The 21,909-nt window shown below is 43.1% G+C and overlaps 1 protein-coding gene across 3 annotated transcripts in view; it reads left to right on the top strand.

The window, feature by feature from the left end:
- uggt2 (UDP-glucose glycoprotein glucosyltransferase 2) overlaps nt 1-21,909 on the top strand; it is a 43,165-nt gene that overhangs the window by 3,030 nt on the left and 18,226 nt on the right. For all 3 annotated transcript variants that reach the window (XM_029711260.1, XM_029711261.1, XM_029711262.1), the window contains exons 5-26: nt 3,115-3,227; nt 3,441-3,618; nt 4,781-4,877; nt 4,970-5,039; nt 5,139-5,239; nt 7,095-7,194; nt 7,529-7,589; nt 7,831-7,922; nt 8,146-8,296; nt 10,082-10,201; nt 10,422-10,507; nt 10,623-10,758; nt 11,042-11,173; nt 11,710-11,874; nt 12,044-12,167; nt 12,263-12,361; nt 13,272-13,366; nt 15,500-15,709; nt 19,461-19,592; nt 20,485-20,615; nt 21,194-21,289; nt 21,491-21,593. In XM_029711260.1, coding sequence (XP_029567120.1) covers nt 3,115-3,227; nt 3,441-3,618; nt 4,781-4,877; nt 4,970-5,039; nt 5,139-5,239; nt 7,095-7,194; nt 7,529-7,589; nt 7,831-7,922; nt 8,146-8,296; nt 10,082-10,201; nt 10,422-10,507; nt 10,623-10,758; nt 11,042-11,173; nt 11,710-11,874; nt 12,044-12,167; nt 12,263-12,361; nt 13,272-13,366; nt 15,500-15,709; nt 19,461-19,592; nt 20,485-20,615; nt 21,194-21,289; nt 21,491-21,593 — 2,592 coding nt within the window. The remainder of the gene's footprint in view (nt 1-3,114; nt 3,228-3,440; nt 3,619-4,780; nt 4,878-4,969; nt 5,040-5,138; nt 5,240-7,094; nt 7,195-7,528; nt 7,590-7,830; nt 7,923-8,145; nt 8,297-10,081; nt 10,202-10,421; nt 10,508-10,622; nt 10,759-11,041; nt 11,174-11,709; nt 11,875-12,043; nt 12,168-12,262; nt 12,362-13,271; nt 13,367-15,499; nt 15,710-19,460; nt 19,593-20,484; nt 20,616-21,193; nt 21,290-21,490; nt 21,594-21,909) is intronic.

Consider the following 21,909-nt stretch of genomic DNA (forward strand, 5'->3'; position numbering starts at 1 on the left):
CCATTCTTCTCTGCATTCTTCCTCTCAAGCTCTGTCAGGTTGGATGGGGAGCGTCGCTGCACAGATATTTTCAGGTCTCCAGAGATGTCTGGGCTCTGGCTGGGCCACCCAAGGACATTCAGAGACTTGTCACGAAACCACTCCTACGTTGTCTTGGATGTGTTCTTAGGGTCGTTGTTCTGTTGGAAGGTGAACCTTCACACAAGTCTGAGGTCCTGAGTGCTCTGGAGCAGGTTTTCATCAAGGATCTTTCTGTACTTTAATCTGTTAATCTTTCCCTCGATCCTGACTAGTCTCCCAGTCCCTGCCGCTGGAAAACATCCCCACAGCATGATGCTGCCACCCCCATGCTTTACCGTAGGGATGGTGCCAGGTTTCCTCCAGATGTGACACTTGGCATTCAGGCCAAAGAGTTTAATCTTGGTTTCATCAGACCAGATAATCTTTTTTCTCATGGTCTGAGTCCTTTAGGTGCTTTTTGGAAAACACCAAGCGTGCTGTCATGTGCCTTTTACTGAGGAGTGGCTTCTGTCTGGCAATTCTACCATAAAGGGCTGATTGATGGAGTGCTCCAGAGACGGTTATCCTTCTGGAAGGTTCTCCGGAGCTCTGGAGCTCTGTCAGAGTGACCATCGGGTTCTTGGTCACCTCCCAGACCAAGGCCCTTCTCCCTCGATTTCTCATTTTGGCCGGGAGGCCAGCTCTAGGAGTCTTGGTGGTTCCAAACTTCCATTTAAGAATGATTGAGGCCACTGTGTTCTTGGGGACCTGCCTCGGCACAGTTCTGTCTCGGACCTCTATGGACTATTCCTTCAGTTTTTGCTCTGACATGCACTGTCAACTGTTAGATCTTATATAGACAGGTGTGTGCCTTTCCAAATCATATCCAATCAATTGAATTTACAACAGGTGGACTCCAATCAAGTTGTAGAAATATCTCAAGGATGACCAATTGAAACAGGATGCACCTGAGCTAAATTTTGAGTCTCATAGCAATGGGTCTAAATACATACAGTGGCAATAAAAATTATGTTAACCCTTTGGAATCACCTGGATTTCTGCATACATTTGCCATCAAAAAGTCACAACAGTAGACAAACCCAGTGTGCTTAAACTAATAACACACAAACAATTACACGTGTTCATGTCTTTATTGAACACACCTTGTAAACATTCACAGTACAGGGTGGAAAAAGTATGTGAACCTTGGATTTAATAATTGGTTGACCCTCCTTTGGCAGCAATAACCTCAACCAAATGTTTTCTGTAGTTGCGGATCAGACCTGGAAAGGGAGAATTTTTTTAACATACCTCTTTACAAAACTGTTTCATTTCAGCTATATTCTTGGGGTGTCTGGTATGAACCGCTCGAGGTCATGCCACAGCATCTCAATCGGGTTGAGGTCAGGACTCTGACTGGGCCACTCCAGAAGGTGTATTTTCTTCTATTGAAGCCATTGTTGTTGATTTACTTCTGTGTTTTGGGTCGTTGTCCTGTTGCATCACCCAACTTCTGTTGAGCTTCAATTGGTGGACAGATAGCCTGACATTCTCCTGCAAAATGTCTTGATAAACTTGTGAATTGATTTTTCCGTTGATGATAGCAAGCTGTCCAGGCCCTGTGGCAGGAAAGCAGCCCCAAATCATGATGCTTTCTCCACCATACTTTACAGTTGGGATGAGGTTTTGATGTTGATTTCTTTCTCCACATATAGTGTGTGTTCCTTCCAAACAACTCAACTGTAGTTTCATCTGTCCACAGAATATTTTGCCAGTAGCGCTGTGGAACATCCAGGTGCTCTTTTGTGAACTTTAGATGTGCAGCAATGTTTTGTTTGGACAGCAGTGGCTTCTTCCGAGGTGTCCTCCCATGAACAACATTCTTGTTTAGTGTTTTACGTATCGTAGACTCGTCAACAGAGAGGTTAGCATGTCCCAGAGATTTGGAAACATTTCTAAAAACCTGTTTTCGATTTGTCATTATGGGGTATTGTGTGTAGATTGATGAGGGGATTTTTTTTTTAAATCAACTTTAGAATAAGGCTGTAATGTAACAAAATGTGGAAGGGAAGGGGTCTGAATCCTTTCCGAATGCACTGTCGGACCTGTTTTCAAATTATCACTTTTACGCCCAACATAGCCACTTGCTCCATAATGGAAAAAATATCCATTATTTTATTATCAGCTAAGTTCAATTATATTATTTTTACTATTAATGTCACGTCCTGGCCAGTATAAGGGTTAATTAGTATTGTAGTTTGGTCAGGACGTGACAGAGGGTATTTGTTTTATGTGGTTCAGGGTGGTGTGTTTGGTTAAAGGGTGTTTGATTTAGTATTTCCGGGGTTTTGGTTTATAGTCTATGTTTATGTATTTCTATGTCTAGTCTGGTGAGTGTGTTTCTATGTTGTGTTGATTGGGGTTGGGACTCTCAGTTGAAGGCAGGTGTTGTCTATCTGCCTTTGATTGAGAGTCCCATATATTAGGGTGTGTTTGTGGTTGTTATTTGTGGGTGATTGTTCTGTGTTGAGCCTATGCTTGGCCAGACTGTTAGTTGTTGTTAGTTCGTTTATTTTTCTTGGTTTGTTATTTTGGTGTTCATTTTGTACTTATTAAATTCTCAAGATGAGCATACACGTACCTGCTGCGTTTTGGTCCTCTTTCACCGACGACAACCGTGACAATTAAACCATATAAAATAATGGCATGGGACTTATAAGCATATCTTGTCAGCTAAATGAACGAGCCTACAGCCTACGTCATGGAGCATAGCCATATAACTAACATACAGTAGGCCAACTCATATTCTGTTCTCCTGAAATACATTTTCTTCATATCATGTTTCTTTCGACCTTACTGAAATAAATAATGAATTTATTGTGATGGTATATATTAAATCGATTTATTATACTTTTTTAAATGTAGATGTTCCAATGGCGCCCATCAGCGGCTTGTATGTGTGCGGGCCTGGAGATGCTAAATGTGTTCATGTTAATTAACGGTCAATTACCGTGAGACCGGCAGTCTTTTGCATGACAACCGGCTGACAAAATATCATGACCGCCACAGCCCTAATGCTGTAGCCTAATTGTGTCGCTCCTCTGCTCTCAACAGATAGGCAGTGATGAGTCTCCGCCTGAGGCATGCCTTGCCTTTGTTTCGGTCCATGGCCAACATGGCTGCAGCACAAAGGATTTGAAGAAGCTCCTGAAGGCAGCTGCAGGCAGGTAGCTACACACCACTTCATTCTCATCTCCTCAGAGGATCTACCTCACTCTAGTGCAAGAGTGAACTAACAACATAAATTATAATAAATTAAATTCAAATCTGTTATTTTATAATTAACAGTTAATAAATGATGTTATTCAAGTTTGATTAGTAGAAATTATAGATTTGTATGTAAATGGTGGAATCTAACTTCTCTTTTTACATGTTTGCAGGCCAAAACCTTATCTATACAAGAATGAGCACAGATACCCTGGACTCAATAAGACAGATGTCCCAGTTGTGATCCTTTACGCTGAGATCGGCACCAAAAAGTTTGGCTCCTTCCACAAGGTGCTGGCTGAGAAGGCTGCGGAGGGCAAGCTCATCTATGTGCTGCGTCACTTTGTAGCTGTGAGTAGTGAGGCTTTTTGGATTTCCTTAACAGCTTTGAACGGTATTTAAAGATTGGTGTGCTTTAGCCAGGGATTGAAGTGGGATTTTATAGGGGGTGCAACAACTGTCCTCAAAACCGGGTTCTTTACCACACTTATTTTGAACAGTAATTTATTAAATGACCACTGTATGGTGTTTTTGATCCTCAGTTTCTATAACTCATAATGTTTGGCTGTGCTCTTGTACATGTGAAAATCTGATTTGGTTTTGTCCAATATTAGACTGATGTAAGATTGCGTGTTGTTGGAAGCTTGGAAGTGTTCATGCTAATGTAGAACAGGCTTGTGCTTCACTGTGCATTGTGGACACTGGTCCCAACTTTGAGCTTTGTGGGAAGATGGAATGGAGTGGGTGACAGGAAGGCCATTGCAGCTTTAAGAACAACATCCACAAAGGGCGAGGTCATCAGGGCTGTACAACAAATGGATTGCATTAGCTGCCAGTGTTCAGCAGGAGAATACAGATAACCATAGGAAGTTTAGCTGGGGCCTGAGTAACGGATGGCCTGACACTGTGAGAATCAGCACTAATGTGTTCTTTTCAGAGATGTACCACAGAGTTCATGAGCTACCGCGTAGGTGTAAAAGACTACACATTCAGAGCGCCTCGTGTCTCTAAGATGTGAATACAATCTGAAGAATCACAGGGTCGTGGAGTTGAAGTTAACATGCCAGGCCCTTTGGCATGCACTACTGATTGGTCCGCTCATGAAGAAAAAAATCTGATTTCTTATAGGCCTTGAAGTGTTAAATAAGGGTTTTGCTTCTCCCTTATTCGGTGTCAGTATGACAAATGTAACAGTGTATGTTCCGTCCCTCTCTTCGCCCCAACCTGGGCTCGAACCAGGGACCCTTGCACCCTGAAAACAACTGACACCCACGAAGCATCGTTACCCATCGCGCCACAAAAGCTCCCCTTGCAACGCAAGGGGAACAACTACTTAAGGTCGCAGAGCGAGTGACGTCACCGATTGAACCGCTATTAGCGCGCACCACCGCTAACTAACTAGCCATTTCACATCGGTTACACAAACACACATCAGTACCATTGGTTCTTAGATTGAATTAAAACAGATGCTTTTATGGTTAGGATTATATTTCATTGCTGATTTCCACTACAGGAGCCAAGGCCTCAAAAGATGCTGTTGTCTGGATATGGTGTTGAATTGGCCATAAAAAGCACTGAGTACAAAGCTGTGGATGACACACAAGTAAAAGGTTTGTTTGTGCATGCCTATTCTGTATTAAAATATATATTTAACTGGTGCCAATTGAAGAATATGAATGGCAACTCTGCTGCTTTTCCACAGATAAAGGAACAGTGAACACTGATGAGGATGACATTGATGAAGTCCAAGGCTTTTTCTTTGGGAAATTGAAGTGAGTTAATGTATTTGTAAGTCAATGTATTTGTAAGTCAATGTATTTGTATAATAATATTAGAACCTTAGTATCCCCTTCTGTCTTGTTCCATCCCAGAAACTCCCACCCAGACCTCCAGGAGCAGCTAGAGGAGCTCCGGAAGCATCTGTTAGAGAGCACCAATGACATGGCTCCTCTCAAAGTGTGGGAGCTTCAAGGTACTGAGCATCCATTAGTTATGCTACAAGTTTTTCCTGACCACATGACCTGACTAGGAAAAACTCAAGGCCCTAGCTAATAGATACCTCGAGTGTTCCAACTCAATATTAGAGTGTACCAACTCAATATTAGAGTGTACCAACTCAATATTAGAGTGTACCAACTCAATATTAGAGTGTACCAACTCAATATTAGAGTGTGTGACTCAATATTAGAGTGTACCAACTCAATATTAGAGTGTACCAACTCAATATTAGAGTGTACCAACTCAATATTAGAGTGTACCAACTCAATATTAGAGTGTACCAACTCAATATTAGAGTGTGTGACTCAATATTAGGATGATGCTCTTAATATTTGGTCAGAAGGGGACCATTGCGCTCTCCCTGAAGCTTGGCTGGTGCGTAAAACCCTTGAATTCAGACAAACAAAAGGTGTAATGGGTCCACACTTGAAAAGATGTCACATAAAGCTTACTTCATTTTTCATTTTTTTTAAATTATTATTTTCACTCTGTCATGGATAGCATACATAGACGTTTAGGCTTTGCAGCCTTCAGGGCATCAGGCATGAACCATTCATTAATCAATTGCCTCAGGTGGCTGCTCACTTGGGTACATTATATCAATTCATGAAATAGCTTACCACAAAGGACATCAGGCTCAAACGTCCATAATTGTGTGGGGCTAACTCATAAACGATATGTCAAATCTGATATGGACAGTGTTGTTGTATACATTTTGGCCAATAGGAAGGAGATGAAATTGAGTTATTCGTTTATACCGTGGGGGGGATACAGAATTACATTTATATACAGTTGAAGTCGGAAGTTTACATACGCTTAGGTTGGAGTCATTAAAACTCGTTTTTCAACCACTCAACAAATTTCTTGTTAACAAAGTATAGTTTTGGCAAGTTGGTTAGGACATCTACTTTGTGCATGACACAAGTAATTTTTCCAACAATTGTTTACAGACAGATTATTTCACTTATAATTCATTGTATCACAATTCCAGTGGGTCAGAAGTTTACATACACTAAGTTGACTGTGTTTATTGACAATAGACTTGATGCCATCACAGCTGTCATTGAAAGTAAGTATATAGTTGACAGAAAACGATTTCTTCTATTTCTCAAGTAAGTTTTATGCAACACCTTTTTGATTACAGACCCCATTATACATTGTGTTTGTCTACACTCAGTGTATACCACCCGATCTGACCAGGAAAATGTCTGAGCCCTTGTTGAGGAAAACCCCCCTGGCCATACCCATTAGTTGTGTGCTAGCCTGTGTGGCACTTAGTGACTGTGAGGATCACCGTGGTGACAGTTTGATGAATGGAATGGAAATGATAGCACTTTACTCTTGAGCTTAGTAAAGCAATCAGTTTATGTTCAGTAGAGACTGTCAAGCACAGGTTCATTGTGCCGGGCTTGGCCGCATGTTGCTCTAACCGTGTGCTATTACTTTGATTGTAAGTGGAGTGGAAATAGGCAGGACTAAGCAAGCTTTCGATAACCCTCACGCCGAATCAGTTCAACACAGAATGGTATGATGTCCTAAAAAAGGGAAAATGGTCTACTATTTGAAATATGTAAAAATTGAGCTAATGATATGTGTACCGACTTCACAGTCCACAAAGTTTCACGGAGTGCCTCAGTCTGAGTCAAATATTTGAATGAAATCAATATTTGATTCAATCTATATATTACAAATGAACATTTTTTTTTTTTTATGCATGGCCATTTTTCACCAAGTACTGTAGGCATCCCAAGGTGATCTACCTTTCCAAGAAAAAGTTATCAACTGGTTCAACTTCAAATGATTTCAACTTCTGATGAAAACATCTGCAGATCTAAGCTTCCAGGCAGCGGCCAGGATCATGTCTGTACCAACGTTTGATGCTCTGAAGCTTATGAGAGACCTCAGTCAGAACTTCCCCAGCAAAGCCAGGTAAAGCTATACACCTCACACTCTTTCTATTTAAAACAACAACAAAAAAACCTTGCACAGTGTAGGAATAAATAAGCCTATTTGAAATGAAGTAAGAAGAAGTTCTCCCGGCTTGTGGACTTGAATCCGATCCTGGAGTGCAACTTGTTTCAGACGGCTGTTATGAACAACAAACCAGGAGTGCTGAGTCAGCGGTCTGGCGCGTGATTACAGAGAGTTGGCTGTAGATATATGCCATCGGAGGGCCCACAGATTTGCGAGATTAAACGGGGGTTTTACTGCTCGATGGGGAGAAAAAAGCTGATGGTGACTACATGTTTTACTGTTCCCACAGATCACTGACAAGAGTGTCTGTGAACCAAGAAATGAGAAGAGAAATTGAGGAGAACCAAAAGGTGGGATGTCAAAAGGAGCAGTTTGTCCCTAAGACTGTGCACTTGTTTGTCTAATGTGAGGTCTCGACGTATCATCTGTTTACGGCTATTCATGTAAATGCTCTTACATTCTTTCCACTGGCATCTTAGAGCGTACAGCCCTTACAATCTATTTCTACATTGTAATATCAGCCATATACTATAGAGAGGATGAGGGTTTGGTTGGCATCAGACTAACAGCAGGGAATCCTCTCTGTTCCAGCGGCTGAGTGAGACCATGGGGATCCATCCGGGAGATGGAGGCCTGTTCATCAACGGCCTTCACATTGATCTGGACGTCCACAACCCCTTCAGGTACAGTAGGAGCTCAACTCAGCAGGGAGGATCAACCGTCAGCTTGCCTGCTCTCTGCTCTCTCTCCCCCCTGGTCTCCCCAGCCTCAGCACTGGCTGCCAACACCTCAGTGATCCAGGGCTACGGGAGTAAAACTAGCCTAGTGCACCGCCGACAGACAGCTCCCCTGCTCGGGGGAAATGAATGCTGACCTGTGATTTCTCTGATTCTCTGTCTTTGGTAGCATCTTGGACACTATCAGAGGAGAAGCCAAGATCCTGGAGGGCCTCCATAACCTGGGCATTAAGGAAGAGAACCTAAGCAAGCTACTGAGACTGCCCATGAACCCAGTGGAAGAAAACTATGCCTTAGACATCCGCCATCCAGCTATAACGGTGAGTCAGGGTGTTCATATTATTTGTTTGCAATATGTGATCTATAAGCTAAGAAAGCTTTATACGCTGTTTATTCGTTTGTGGGGTTTGAAAGGTGTGAGAAGACAACATATTTGGTGAGAATCAAAATATAGGGTACAAAACCAAGGTCCTCGCTGTCTTGGAACCTTGGGACGTCCCAACTCTGACTTTACCCCATTGAAGTTGACATTTACAATGGTTAAGGTAAGGATTAAGGTTTATGGTTCCAGGGTATGGTTAGGATTTAGGGTAGGGACGTCCCAAAGATCCTGGAAAGCACTAACCACAAAATCAAAAGTAGCTCTTAAAGGGCCAGTAGCCTACATTGGGTGTACAATTTTAAATTACAGCATTATTTAATCTACAGTATTCTTCTGCTATTTATTCTGTTACCAATAATATTTACATGTTAATATTATCTTCAAATTATAATTATTACTGTATGTCTCATTTTTTTTAACTAAATCTATTAGCGTCCAAAATGTAATTAGGTACTGTATATCTAGCTGTCCGATAACACGTTCTGATGGAATGGCTTGTCCTGTACTTTGTAAAAAGCCCAGAGTGCATTGAGTGAATGTTGGACAAAGATCTTGGATCCTTCCTGAACATAACAATGTGAAGGCAAAATGTACTCGGACCACAGAATAGGTGAAGTGAACTGGCAAAAGAGTCCTCATTCAAAGGCAAGGGCAGTGTGAATACAAAGAGAACCGAGTTCTTTTGCTCTTTTTTTTACCCCACAGTTCACTTTAAAGAGGACTGAGATCGATGATTTTAAAGAGGACTATATGTTAAAACACCCTGAGAGATGAACCTGTGCCAACAACCACCGTCCTGCGGAAGGGATTGTTTTTTTCTTTCTTTCTCCTGGCCCAGATCAGCATTGCAGGTGCTTTGTCTTGAGTGCTGGCATCGGGGTGTGGATTAGAGGATCAGTCATCAGACTATTGCACTAGTCCCAGTCTGCCAAAACCTCAATTATACACTTGGCAGCCAGCCAAGGAAAGCTACTGTATCAAATAAAAAACATAACTAGCAAACTTTAATATGAGGCCCCTCTGCCATTTTATTATGGAAAAAAACTTGAAGAAAACAACAACAAATGAACATGACATTTCATCTAGAGAATGTCTTCTTCCGATCAGGTTTGCTGTCTGTCTTTTCTCTCAGTGAGGCAAGTAGAAAATGTTACCCTTTGTTTGGGTTGTCTGCTCTGGGCAGAGACGTACAGGAGTGTTGGTATCCCATTGTGGCTCTTTGTTACTCAGGGAGGTTTCTCAGCCTTCTGAGGGGAGAGAGAGAGAGAGAGAGTTATGTTAGTGCCAGTTTGGCTTGTAATGGATTATTAAGCTACAGTAGGCATTTGCTTCCCTACCTCTTAACACTAGAGTCTATACATGTAGCTAACCTCCCATGCACTTTTCACTCAGATGGCTTAAACATAGCACCATCTGCCCCTTGGGGAGTATGGGGTGAAGTGCAGTAGCATTGAATTAATTTGATCGTTTTCAAGACTAAAACTGTAGGTTGCTGTTATGCATGGTATTGAGTTATGGTTGGCAATATTTCTGGCTGATGCGAGTGTGACTTATTTTATTATTAAAATACTGAATTCTAATTAAATGCAGCTACGCTCGCAAAGCTTTCACTGTGCTGATTACTCTGATGTATTTGGGCCTCGGGACACTTAAACTCAGTTTAAGACAAAACTAATTCTCACAACCTTCCACACTAAACCAGCTTTCCTCTTGCCTTTCCCAGTGGATTAACGACATCGAGACAGACTCCATGTACCGCAGCTGGCCCTCGGGTGTTCAGGAGCTCCTCAGAGCCACGTTCCCCGGAGTGATCCGCCAGATACGACGCAACTTTTTCAACCTGGTGGGTCCCAGGAGGAGAGGAGAGGAGAAAGGACAGTTGGGAAGGGTTGTGACACAAAGCCACTGGAACAGTTGTTTCATCTTTGAGAGGAAGTCCTGTATAATAGATGGTGGTCATGTGAATTTCCGCTACAATAGACCTACATGTCAAAGTAAACTGATTCTGTAAGGATGTTTATCTAGCTGAGAAGTTCATCTGTCTTACGTTCTGTTGTTTTCAGGTGCTGTTGCTGGACCCAGTTCAGGAAGAGAGCATTGAGCTGGTGAAACTGGCAGAGCTCTTCTACAAACACAAGATTCCTCTCAGGTACTTTATAGGTTGCAGAGAACTACCCGTTTCTCTTTGCACCTGTCAACTCCACCAGATGGTGACTCAAACTCTGTCTGCAAATTGAAACAATGTATCTTTCTGCTCCTTTAAGGATCGGATTTGTGTTTGTCGTCAATACTGACGACGAAGTCGATGGATCTACGGATGCTGGAGTTGCATTTTTCCGGCTGCTGAATTACATCGCCGACGAGTATGATTTATCACAGGCTCTCATGTCTATGGTTTCTGTGAGTATCTCATGCTTGTAAATCTTTTCCATTTCCAGCGAGCACTTTCTTGTGGAATTATTTAAGCACAATCTTTTGCAAGCTCATGTCTCTTTTGATGTTTCTCAGTTGTATAATAGTGCCCTCTCTCAGTTGGGCTGCTGTCTCAGACATTATTGGACTAGACGAGTAAGGGTTTGCCTGAGGCTTCAGACTATGTAGGCAGGCCTGGAAGTTATCGACAGTGCCTTTGATGTAATGGAGGGTGACGGTCAAGTCTCACTGACGTTTTGTGCACTTGCAGATGTACAACAAAGTGGAGATCGGCGAGGCATTGTCTGTTGACACAGTGTCTGCATATCTCAAGAAGAAGTTTCCCAAAGCCAGTGCTGCAAGGATCTTTGGGGAAGATTCCGAGTATGATGACAAAAGAAAGGTGTGATTAATGGACAGTATGTTTCTATTGTGAATGTACTTGTCAAATGTAAACCATAAGAAAGTATTTTACAGTTTCAAAATACCAGATTAATTTGATTACATTCCTATAAAGATTTCTTCATAATACATAAATCACTCATGAAACAGGAAGCAGAGAGAACAGTCTATGGCGTGGGTGGCTGGAGTCTTTAATGCTTTTCCGGGCCTTCCTTTCACACCGCCTGATATAGAGGTCCTGGATGGCAGGGAGCTCGGCCCCAGTGATGTACTGGGCTGTCCGCACCACCCTCTGTAGCACCATGCGATCGAGGGCGGTGCTGTTGCCATACCAGGCAGTGATGCAGTCAGTCAAGATGCTCTCAATGCTGCAGCTGTAGAACCTTTTGAGGATTTTAGGGCCCATGCCAAACCTTTCAACTTCCTGAGGGGGGGGGGCGCTTCTTCACGAGTGTGCGCGTACTTGAAGCCGAGGAACTTAATCAAATAGCTTGAGTGTCCATTAACCCTGGCGCTGGTCTGTGTTGGGGACAACAGGCAGGGGCAGTATTCTACAAGAAGAGTGGCTTGGGCCCTCTGCCTCTGGCTCTGTTCAACGGAGTCCCACTCAATGCTGAGGAGATGGACCCAGATGAACTGGAGACTGTCATCCTACAGCGCATCATGGACACCACCAACTTCTTCCAGAGAGCTGTCTACATGGTAAGAACTGTTGGGGGAATTGTAGTCATTATCAAATTGTCCGTTTGTGTCCATTTATTTGTGGAAACAGATCTTAGTTTGTTATTGAATATGTGAACTGTTTCTAGGTCAACTGATTAGGTTGAATAGGTTACGTAAATAATGTGATTTACCCACTTCACATGACCAGGGCCAGCTGACTGAAGGGACGGATGTGGTGGACCATCTGATGGACCAGGCCAATATGGTACCACGCATCAACCCTCTCATCCTCAGGACTGACAGGACATATCTGGATCTCACAGCCTCTCCAGGTAACAAATACCACATTCTTGTCCCTTTTGTTAATGTGTATGTTGACAATACAGTCTTCATACAATTTACAATACTTTTCATTTTCTCCTTTCAGTTGTAGATGACTGGGATGACGCCACCATGTTCTCATACCTGGACTCCAAGGACAAGACTGCTGTCATTGCAAAGAGAATGAACTATTTCACCAAAAATGGTAAGAGGCAGGGTATACTTTTGTGGCACTCCTGATTTTTATCTTTTTTTCTCCCTTGAGTGTAAATACTGTAGTGTTGTATGGTTGCGTATACTTGAACAAAATAAACTATTTGTTCAAAAAAAGCTGAGCAGCTTAAACGACACCGGGAACATCTGAGGAGTGTTTGTTCGTCAAACATTTCATTTCACTAGTCGGATCTTCACACTTTACACTCGGATAATATACCGACATATTAGTATGGATCCAGGGATGTGTAAAATTGCCCTTTAGGGGAGCCGTCTGTGCTTGGTCTGAGTTAATTGCACTGTGCCCTGGTTAGTAGTTTGGCTTCAGGCCAGTGGTCCAGCCTCAGCCCCAACTCTGCTGCATCCTGCCAGGGGAGCCCTGCTCAGAGTCAGGCTGGGGCTCTAGCTGGATCTGCCCAGGGAAGCTGAGAGGCTGAGAGGCTGAGGAAGGCGACTGGGGGGGAATGAAGCAGTAAACCCTGACAGGTGGCACAATCTCCTTCTGATTTAGTGTGCTTTCCTCAAGGACTGTGCCTCTCTCTCACTGTCTCTCTCTCTTCTCTCTGGATCATATAACTTGAGCCAGATTTAATTTCCCTTCTCACTGCCCGTCTCCACTGTCAGTAGGTGGTCTGTGTCAAGACCCTTTTAAGGGATTAGCTGTTTTCCCTTATAAGCAAGCTGGAGCTTTAAGATTGCGATCCCTCTTTTAAACTGAGAAAATTGTCAGGAATACTTTCATCTCTTCCTGCTTTATATTTTCTGTCAAGACTGGCTGAGTCACTGTGTATTTGAGCATTTGAAATGATTCAGTGATTTTTGACAATGGCAGTTTTTCTGCTTTCAAAAATGTCACCGTATTTGAAACGTTGCGTTGTACAGTAATTGATGTTGATTTCCAGATGAGGATGGGATTAATGGAGTGACTGTGTGGATCGTTGGGGATTTTGAAAAGGCCTCAGGGAGAAGACTGCTGCTGAACGCACTGAAACACTTGGTGAGATTCTGCTGCTCTATGCTACTTACTGCAGGGTTTTCAAAACTCTGTCATGCCCCCCCCCCCCCCCCCCAAAAAAAACCCCGTGCACTTTGGGGGGGCAGGACTGAGTTTGGGAAACCCTGCTCTACTGCACCTCTTCTACTTTCCCTTATCCACACAAGGCACAAAGGAAATATTTTTCACTGGCAAAGTTTGGAGCTATGAATTAAGCTATGTATTAATTATAATTTACAAATAAAATAAACCAAAAACAGACTTTTTGCTCAGTACTACCAATCAGTCACGCCAGTGTGATTTCGGAATCCTCATTTATTACACTGCAGTGCCCTGCACCACACCAATGCAAATGTAGCTTTTAATGTAGTCGAGCAAGGTAGGTATACCCCTAGACTTTAATTATTATCCAGCCGCCATGGAGAATCTTTGATGGAATGAAAATGTTAAAACTCACGTGGGACACATTTTACCTTGGCCTGAAATAAAAACAAAGGCTGCAGTTGTTATTCTCTGATTAACACCCACATAAATATTCCATAGTTGATTTAAAATACAGCCAGGGTTATACCTCGCTTTACTGCAGATAAGGAGAGAAAGACTATTAGCAGAGTCTGGGCACTGCAAGCTATTGAAGCTTATTTTTAAGAAGGTATATTTATTGTGAGCTCTCTACTGAGACAGACAATACCTTGTCAACAAGAGACAAGAATGTTATCAAGTTAGAAGAATCTCATCTAGTCTCACAATAAATCTCCTGCCTGCAGTAATTTCAAGGACGTCCTCAAAATGTTTTGTATAGGCAAAGTTAAACGTACCTTACTGTGATTTTTTTTTTCTCCAATTAAAATGGTCAAAAATAAACACAGCTTCTTAGCAAACGGCAATTTCTCAAGCAAGAATTTTGCTAGGACTGTGTGGCAGTGGGAAAGGGAAAACTGAAATGAGCTGTTATTGGCAGTGAGGTTTGGAACTCTCTTATTGGTCTATTAACTAATCCACTCCTACAGACAGTGAGACAGGCATCAAGGATTTCAATTACTGTTCGATTGAACGTGGTTTGATCATCTGTGCCAGGCGCGCCGAATCCAGTATCTCAGAAATGGCCGCAATCTTGGGCTTTTCACACATGAAAGTGTCTCAGGTTTACTGAGAATGGTGCGACAAAAACAAATATCCAGTCAGCGACAGTCCTGTGGGCAAAAAGAGTTTGTTGATAAAAGAGATCGAAGGAGAATGGCAAGAACCGTGTAAGCTAACAGGCGGGCCACAAACAGACAAAATAGTGGCGCAGTACAACAGTGGGGTGCAGAACGGCATCTCAGAACACACAACTCGTCGATCCTTGTCATGGATGGGCTATTGCAACTGAGGAGTGGAAAAACATTGCCTTGTCCAACGAATCCCAGTTCCTGTTGTCATGCAGTCAGGATTTGGCGTAAACAGCATGAGTCCACGGACCCGTCCTGCCTGGTGTCAACGGTACAGGCTGGTGGCGGGGGTGTACTGGTGTGGGGAATGTTCTCCTGGCACACGTTAGGTCCCTTGATACCAATTTAGCAACGATTGAACGCCACAGCGTATCTGATCATTGTTGCTGACCAAACCCAATAGAGTATCTTCGGGATGAGATGAACTGGCTGTTTGCAGCATGTATGAACCACCCCAATATGTAGCAACTGTGTGATGTCGTAGCGTCAGCATGGACCAAAATCCCTGTGGAACGTTTCCGAAACCTTGTAGAATCCACACCCCGAAGAATTCAGGCTGTTCTGGCAACAAAGGGGGGTCCGACCGGTACTAGATGGCTGTACCTAATAAACAGTCCAGTGAGTGTCTATAAAATACAAGCAAATCACGTTTTTGACTACACTGGGCCTTTAAGCTTGACATAATGCTGTGAGCAGATGTGAAAGCTCTCATGGTGCAGACAATGAGAGAAGGATGAACATTACAGCAGTTAAACTGATAATGTGTTGTCTTTACAAAAAAGAGAATAAATCTTGAAGGTTATTTTAATTAAATTAACATTTTCACCCCTTTCTCGACACCTCCACTCTGTAAATAGAAGTGTGTAGTAAATCAGTACTAGTCTGAGTGCTCTCTAACCTTGTGTGTGTGTGTGTGTGTGTGCAGAGGGCCAGTGCTGGTGTGCGTGTGGGGGTGATTGATAATCCCAGCGGTGGTGTGCCCAGCGAGGACAGCACTGTGCTCTACAGGGCAGTGTGGGCCGCCCTGCTCACCCAGAAGAACAAGGCCGCAGTGGAGTTTGTGCAGAAAATCCTTAAAGAGGAAACTGTCCAGCTCCTTCAACAAGGAACCAAGATGAAGAACCTACTGGTGAAGGTAAACTGGGGATGAAAAACTGAATTTGATGATTGTGTGACCAGGGGGGGAGGTTCTTCTAAACTAACATAGGATCCCTGTAGGTCTATACTAGAAAATATAAAACATTTTTTGATAAAATATATAATTTGACCATTACTACTTCATCCCATAGAAACACAGTGAATAACACATTCATAAATGATAAAACAGATAGTAAAAAATAAATCATAAGGAATAAGGTTTTGAAGTGTCTTGTCACGGCTGTTGAAAGAACCGGACCAAAGTGCAGCGTGGTTGTAGTTCCACATTTTATTTAATCCGTGAAACTTTGCAAAACATAAATAACTGAATTGACAAAACAACAAACCGTGACGCTGAGAGAAACAAACACTACTCAAAACATAATAACCCACAAAACCCAGGAAGAAAAACCCCTACTTAAAAATGATCTCCAATTAGAGACAACGAGGACCAGCTGCCTCCAATTGGAGATCAACCCCCCCCCCCCAAAAGCGTAGAAATAGAAAAACTAGAACTTAAACATAAAAACACAAAACACCCCCTGTCACGCCCTGACCTACTCTACCATAGAAAATCACATCTTACTATGGTCAGGACGTGACATGTCTGAAAGCTCTGAAAATATATATATTTATTTTGACACATATTTAACCCCCTTTTTTTGTTGGCACAAAACGACCTCCACACTTCCATTCATCTTTTTAAACCGAGTCCCTTGTGGGGGTCATAGAGCAAAACGGAGAACACCATCGTGGTCATATCAGTTTGTAGGCCAAACCATTTGGACGCTACTGGCTTTTTCTTGAGAAGACCGATTTTTGGCGTGACTCGTGGTCTGATAAACACCGCTGCAGCTCGACTACCTTCCACCACAGATACGGAAGGCCGACATAGGCGGATACGGTAGATTGAGACGCAGCCCATGCAAAAAATCAGATATATCTAGCTTAAACTGACTGATTTTGATGGGGATTTTAAAAAAACTTACGGGTGCATCAAAAGACTCTTACTTAACTTGAAGAGTGAGAGTGGTGCCTTTCCCCCCTGACATAGACAATACAGTGCCTTCAGAAAGTATTCATACCCCTTGACTTTTTCCACATGTTTGTTGTGTTACAGCCTAATTTAAAATGGATTAAATAAAAATGTTCTTTCACTGGACAACATACAATACATTTTTACAAATGAATGACAAATGAAAATCTGAAATGTCTTCAGTCAATAAGTATTCAACCCTTTTGTTATGGCAAACCTGAATAAGTTCAGGAGAAAACATTTTCTTAACGAGTCACATAATAAGTTGCATGGATTCACTCTGTGTGCAATAATAGTTTAATGTGACTTTTGAATGAGTACCTCATCTCTGTACCTCACACACAATTATCTGTAAGGTCCTTCAGTCAAGCAGTGAATTTTAAACACAGATTCAACCAAAAAGACCAGGGAGGTTTTCCAATGCCTCGCAAAAAAGCAGACATTAAATATCCCTTTGAACATGGTGAAGTTATTAATTACACTTTGGATGTTGTATCAATACACCCAGTCACTACAAAGATACAGGCGTCCTTCCTCAGTTGCCGGAGAGGAAGGAAACCGCTCAGGGATTGCACCACGAGGCCAATGGTGACTTTAAAACAGTTCATGGCTGTGATAGGAGAAAACTGAGGACCGCTCAACAACTTTGTAGTTACTCCACAATACTAACCTAATTGACATGGTGAAAAGAAGGAAGCCTGTACAGAATAAAAATATTCCAAAACTTGCATCCTGTTTGCCATAAGGCACTAAAGTAAAACTGCCCAAAAAATTGCAAAGAAATTACTTTTATGTTCTGAATAGAAAACGTGATGTTTGTGTCAAATCCGGCACGACACTTCACATAGTTCCACCCTATATACTGTATTTCCAAGCATGGTGGCTGCATCATTTTATGGGTATGCTTGTCATCGTTAAGGACTGGGGAGTTACTGTTTAAACTAAAATCGTCTTGAAAATCTATGGCAAGACTTGAAAAGGGCTGTCTAGCAATGATCAACCACCAACTTGACAGAGCTTGAAGAATTTTAAAAATAATAATGTGCAAATATTGTACAATCCAGGTGTGCAAAGCTCTTAGAGACCTGCCCAGAAAGACTCACAGCTGTAATCGCTGCCAAAGGTGATTGTAACATGTATTGACTCAGGGGTGTGAATCCTTATGTAAATGAGATATTTCTATATTTCATTTTCAATAAATTAGCAATCATTTCTAAAAACATATTTGTTTTCACTTCGTCATTATGGGGTATTGTGTGTAGATGTTAGAAGACATTGAATCCATTTTGAATTCAGGCTGTAACCCAACAAAACATGGAATAAGTCAAGGGGTATGAATACTTTCTGAAGGCACTATAGTTGGTTCATAGATTTGACATGGAGCCCTTGAATTATTAGCTACTGCCGAATGACTGGAGACTCATCTCCACTGTTCTCTCTGTGAAGCCCTGTGCCACAGGACTGGTGACGGTTGAGCACCTCTTCTCATTTCTCCACACCCTGAATATTATGTGGTAGTATAAATATTGAGCATGCCTGACAGCTTCCAGACAGGGGATGCATAGACCTACTCACTGTCAGTTACACTTGATCAGTCAGAGCGTGAGTAGTGAGCACAAGCTCCACGTGCTGAATACTTAACGACCAGTGTTCTTTGGATACCCCATCCCCAGAGAGACCGTGGTGGCTGAGCTGTTACCTGGTCTTCGTGGCTGTGTGGTTCAGCCATGTGCCTGATCAAGCCTGACCACGTCTCCCCTCCTCCACTCTCCTCTCAGCCATCTCTACAACCACAGGTGTTCTTTTTGCTCTCAGTCTGTCTCCACACTATTATGGTATAGGATTCATACACACTGGCAGACTCATAGCAAACCTCCCTCTCGGGGATCGATCAGCCAATCAACTGACAGGAAATCCCCCCCCCCTTCTCACTCTCACCAGTGAGAACAGCCATCCTGGTGAGCCTAGTGAGTGTTCAGCCAGGGGCCTTAACGCAGAGAGGCTGGGACAGTTACCACAGCAGCCCGGCCTTCAATTTCTGGCCTCGTTAAAGGAGGGAGGGAGGAAGGAGGAGGGGAAGGAGGGATAGTGATGGAAATATCAGCAGTGGCGCTGTGTGTGGAGCTCTGTGGGTTGGGGTTTGGGATCCAGAGAGCTGGGGATATGATGTTATTACTGGCTGCCAGACAGACTTGCTGACAGAGTTGGGGCTGACATTATTGGTATTTCACCTGTTCTCCTTGGGGGCGAAAAAATTGTTTGAGAAACTAATAACCTGACTCTGCAAACTGAACACTCTCTCTGGTGGCTGATTTGTTATGGACAAAATGGCCAATGTTTAATTAAAATTGTGTTAGATTAATTACAAATTGATTAATCTCTCTTCTGGATTTTTTTTCTCCCAGCATGCGCATTGCTATTAGCTCAGCCGGCTCTGACTATGAAATATTTATGTTTAAAAGCAGAGCAGTGATTGCTCTCATGCAGGACTTCAACGATTTGTCAATAACAAAGTGATTTCTAGCCCGGCATGGATCCTACTTTACATCAATACGATTCAGACTTTGTTTCGAGTGGACTGGAATGGGAGCGATGTCCTTCAGGAGGCCAATCAGATCATATATCACCCGTTCTTCAGGCATGTACAGTACGATTGCACTCAACATACCTGCTTAGACCAACAGTGTGCCGTGTTTCTTTTTCTCCACTGCAGGGCATGAACGCGGACGCCTTTGAGAAGAAGTTCAACACCATGGAGGTGGATTTCATCCGCAGTCAGCAGCTGTTCTGCAGAGATGTCCTGAAGCTGCACACTGGACAAAGGGCCGTGGTCAGCAACGGCAGGGTGAGTGGACAGGACTCTACAGTCCCTGCTTTACCAGTGTTCTAGGGATACTGTTCACTGCAGTGACATTAACACAACAGGGAATATATCAACTCAGCACTACTTTACTGAGTCATACTAAACATCATAACAAAGAATTATATGAACCGTGGATTACTGTCAGTCAGGAGAGGTAGTAGAGCACGTTGGCCTTTCGGTAAAGTAAGCGCTGTCCGTGTTGTCAGGGGGAGATGAGATGAGCGGGTTATTCCACAGTAAGCTGCTGTAGCAGGGGAGTATTATTCTCTCTGGTGTTTCACAGAGCTCCTCTAGACTGTCCAGTCAGCATGACCTCTGTTTCCCCAGAGGTCACAGGTGGCACAGAGGGCTGCAGCGTGTGAGAGTGTGTGTGTTTGTGTGCGCGCCTGTCCGTGCGTCTGTGTGTGTGTGTGTGTTATCATAGAGCAGAGCTGATCACGGATGTCTTGGGAGCAGCAGCAGTGCTGACAGCGAAGGATGAAGGGGCCAGACCCTGAGATGGCTGTAACAATTAATATCATTTTCCATTCCTCTGCAGTCCGTCCGGCAGGGTAGGGGATGCTCTCTCTCCTCTTAAAATAGAAAGGGAAAATGGAGAGGCAGCAGCCCTGGAACACAGTGACCATATGGCAGGAAGAGACGAAACACCTCCCTTTACATTAGTTCTTTATTTTAGATGGCTGCTCTGTACAACATTCAGTGTCTATAAACAGGTACATCAGAGCACATTGTTGAACTTTGACATTGTTGAGGAACGCATTCTATTAGTGAAAATTGTGAAGGGATTTTATTTCTGAGGGTTGTTTGTTCCATCCCTCTGAAAACATTGAATGTATGGCCTGACCATGATTGTATTCTCTTCTCTCCATGCTAGATCCTGGGGCCATTTGAAGACGAGGAGGAGTTCAACGTGGAGGATTTCCATTTGTTAGAGAAGATTACGCTGAGCACCACAGCCGAGAAAGTCAAAGCTAGAATCAAGCAGATGGGAATCAAGGGAAAGCAGTGCGTTAGTTAACATCTCTCTCTCTCTTTCTCTGTTTGGACTCACTGTCTGTAGCAGTGCCCTGTGCTTCACCATCGGTGATGGACACTGATACACAAATCCTCATTTTATGATGAAAGTCAAGTGAAAATCACTTCTCATATCCTATGATGAAAGTCTTCGTTTCATCAATTTCCAAATCACTTCACAGTACCCCTAGAGCCTCACAATACGTTTATTTTCTAAACTACTATTTCTCTATAAAAAAGACTACTGTTTTTGGAAAAACATGTTTTTTTTATGTGGAGAATTGTCCGTTTTTGAATATTTAAGGATCTGTCTCGAGCCATATTATTCATTTGAATAATATTGAAGTCACAACTCTGAGCCGAGGACAGATGTCTCTGGCTGTGCTCCAAAAGGTACCCTATTACCACATAGTGCACCCTATTCTCCCTATGGGCCCTGGTCGAAAGTAGTGCACTAAAAAAGGAATAGGGTGCCATTTGGGATGCGTCCTCTGGCTTCTCTCTCTGACCACCTTAATAAGCGTCATCAATAAGTGCCGGAATAACCCTTGTCCTCCTCTGCCCCCCAGAGCCAGCGATCTAGTCATGAAAGTGGACGCCCTCCTCGCCGCTGCCCCCAAAGGAGAGGGCAGGAGAGACTTCCGCTTCGTCAAAGACGAGCACAGGTGAAGGATAGCATTCTCACTCGCCACTATGTCTCCCTCTACTGCACTTTCAGTTTCACCGGGCTTTCCTTTTGTCGTAATGGGTCGGGAAATTGCTAGTTCTATCATTTTGCTGTAGTAATAGCGAGAGTGCTTCGTTGAAGTAGAGCCGTATTGCCGACGTGTGGCTGAGTGTTGACACTGCCTTTTCGTCCTCCCCAGCGTGCTCCATTTCGCCCCTCGGGAAGACGAGGTGTTCTACGACGTGGTGGCCATCGTGGACCCCGTGACCCGGGACGCCCAGAAGATGTCACCGCTGTTGATTGTAAGCAGCGCCCACTTTTTCCTCTGTCACCCGTAGTTAATTCTGACTACGTCAAGGACGTCAACGTTAGGTTTCATTTGCAGGAAGGCTACAGAGATATTGACAAGCTCCGACAAGGGCAAGCGTGAAAGTGCAGGCTGAAGCGAAAATGTTTTCAAACCCATAACTGATGTTATTACTTTTCATTCTCTGCAATCTCACTGTTCTTAATTTTATATAGGCTGGCTGAAAAGGTACATTTTCAATTCTTTACAATTTCATCATTCATGAAATGCGACTTTCCCTAAATGGACGTTTGTAAATAGATTCAGAGATA

Source organism: Salmo trutta, chromosome 24, assembly GCF_901001165.1.
Source record: "Salmo trutta chromosome 24, fSalTru1.1, whole genome shotgun sequence".
Taxonomy (NCBI): Eukaryota; Metazoa; Chordata; class Actinopteri; order Salmoniformes; family Salmonidae; genus Salmo; species Salmo trutta.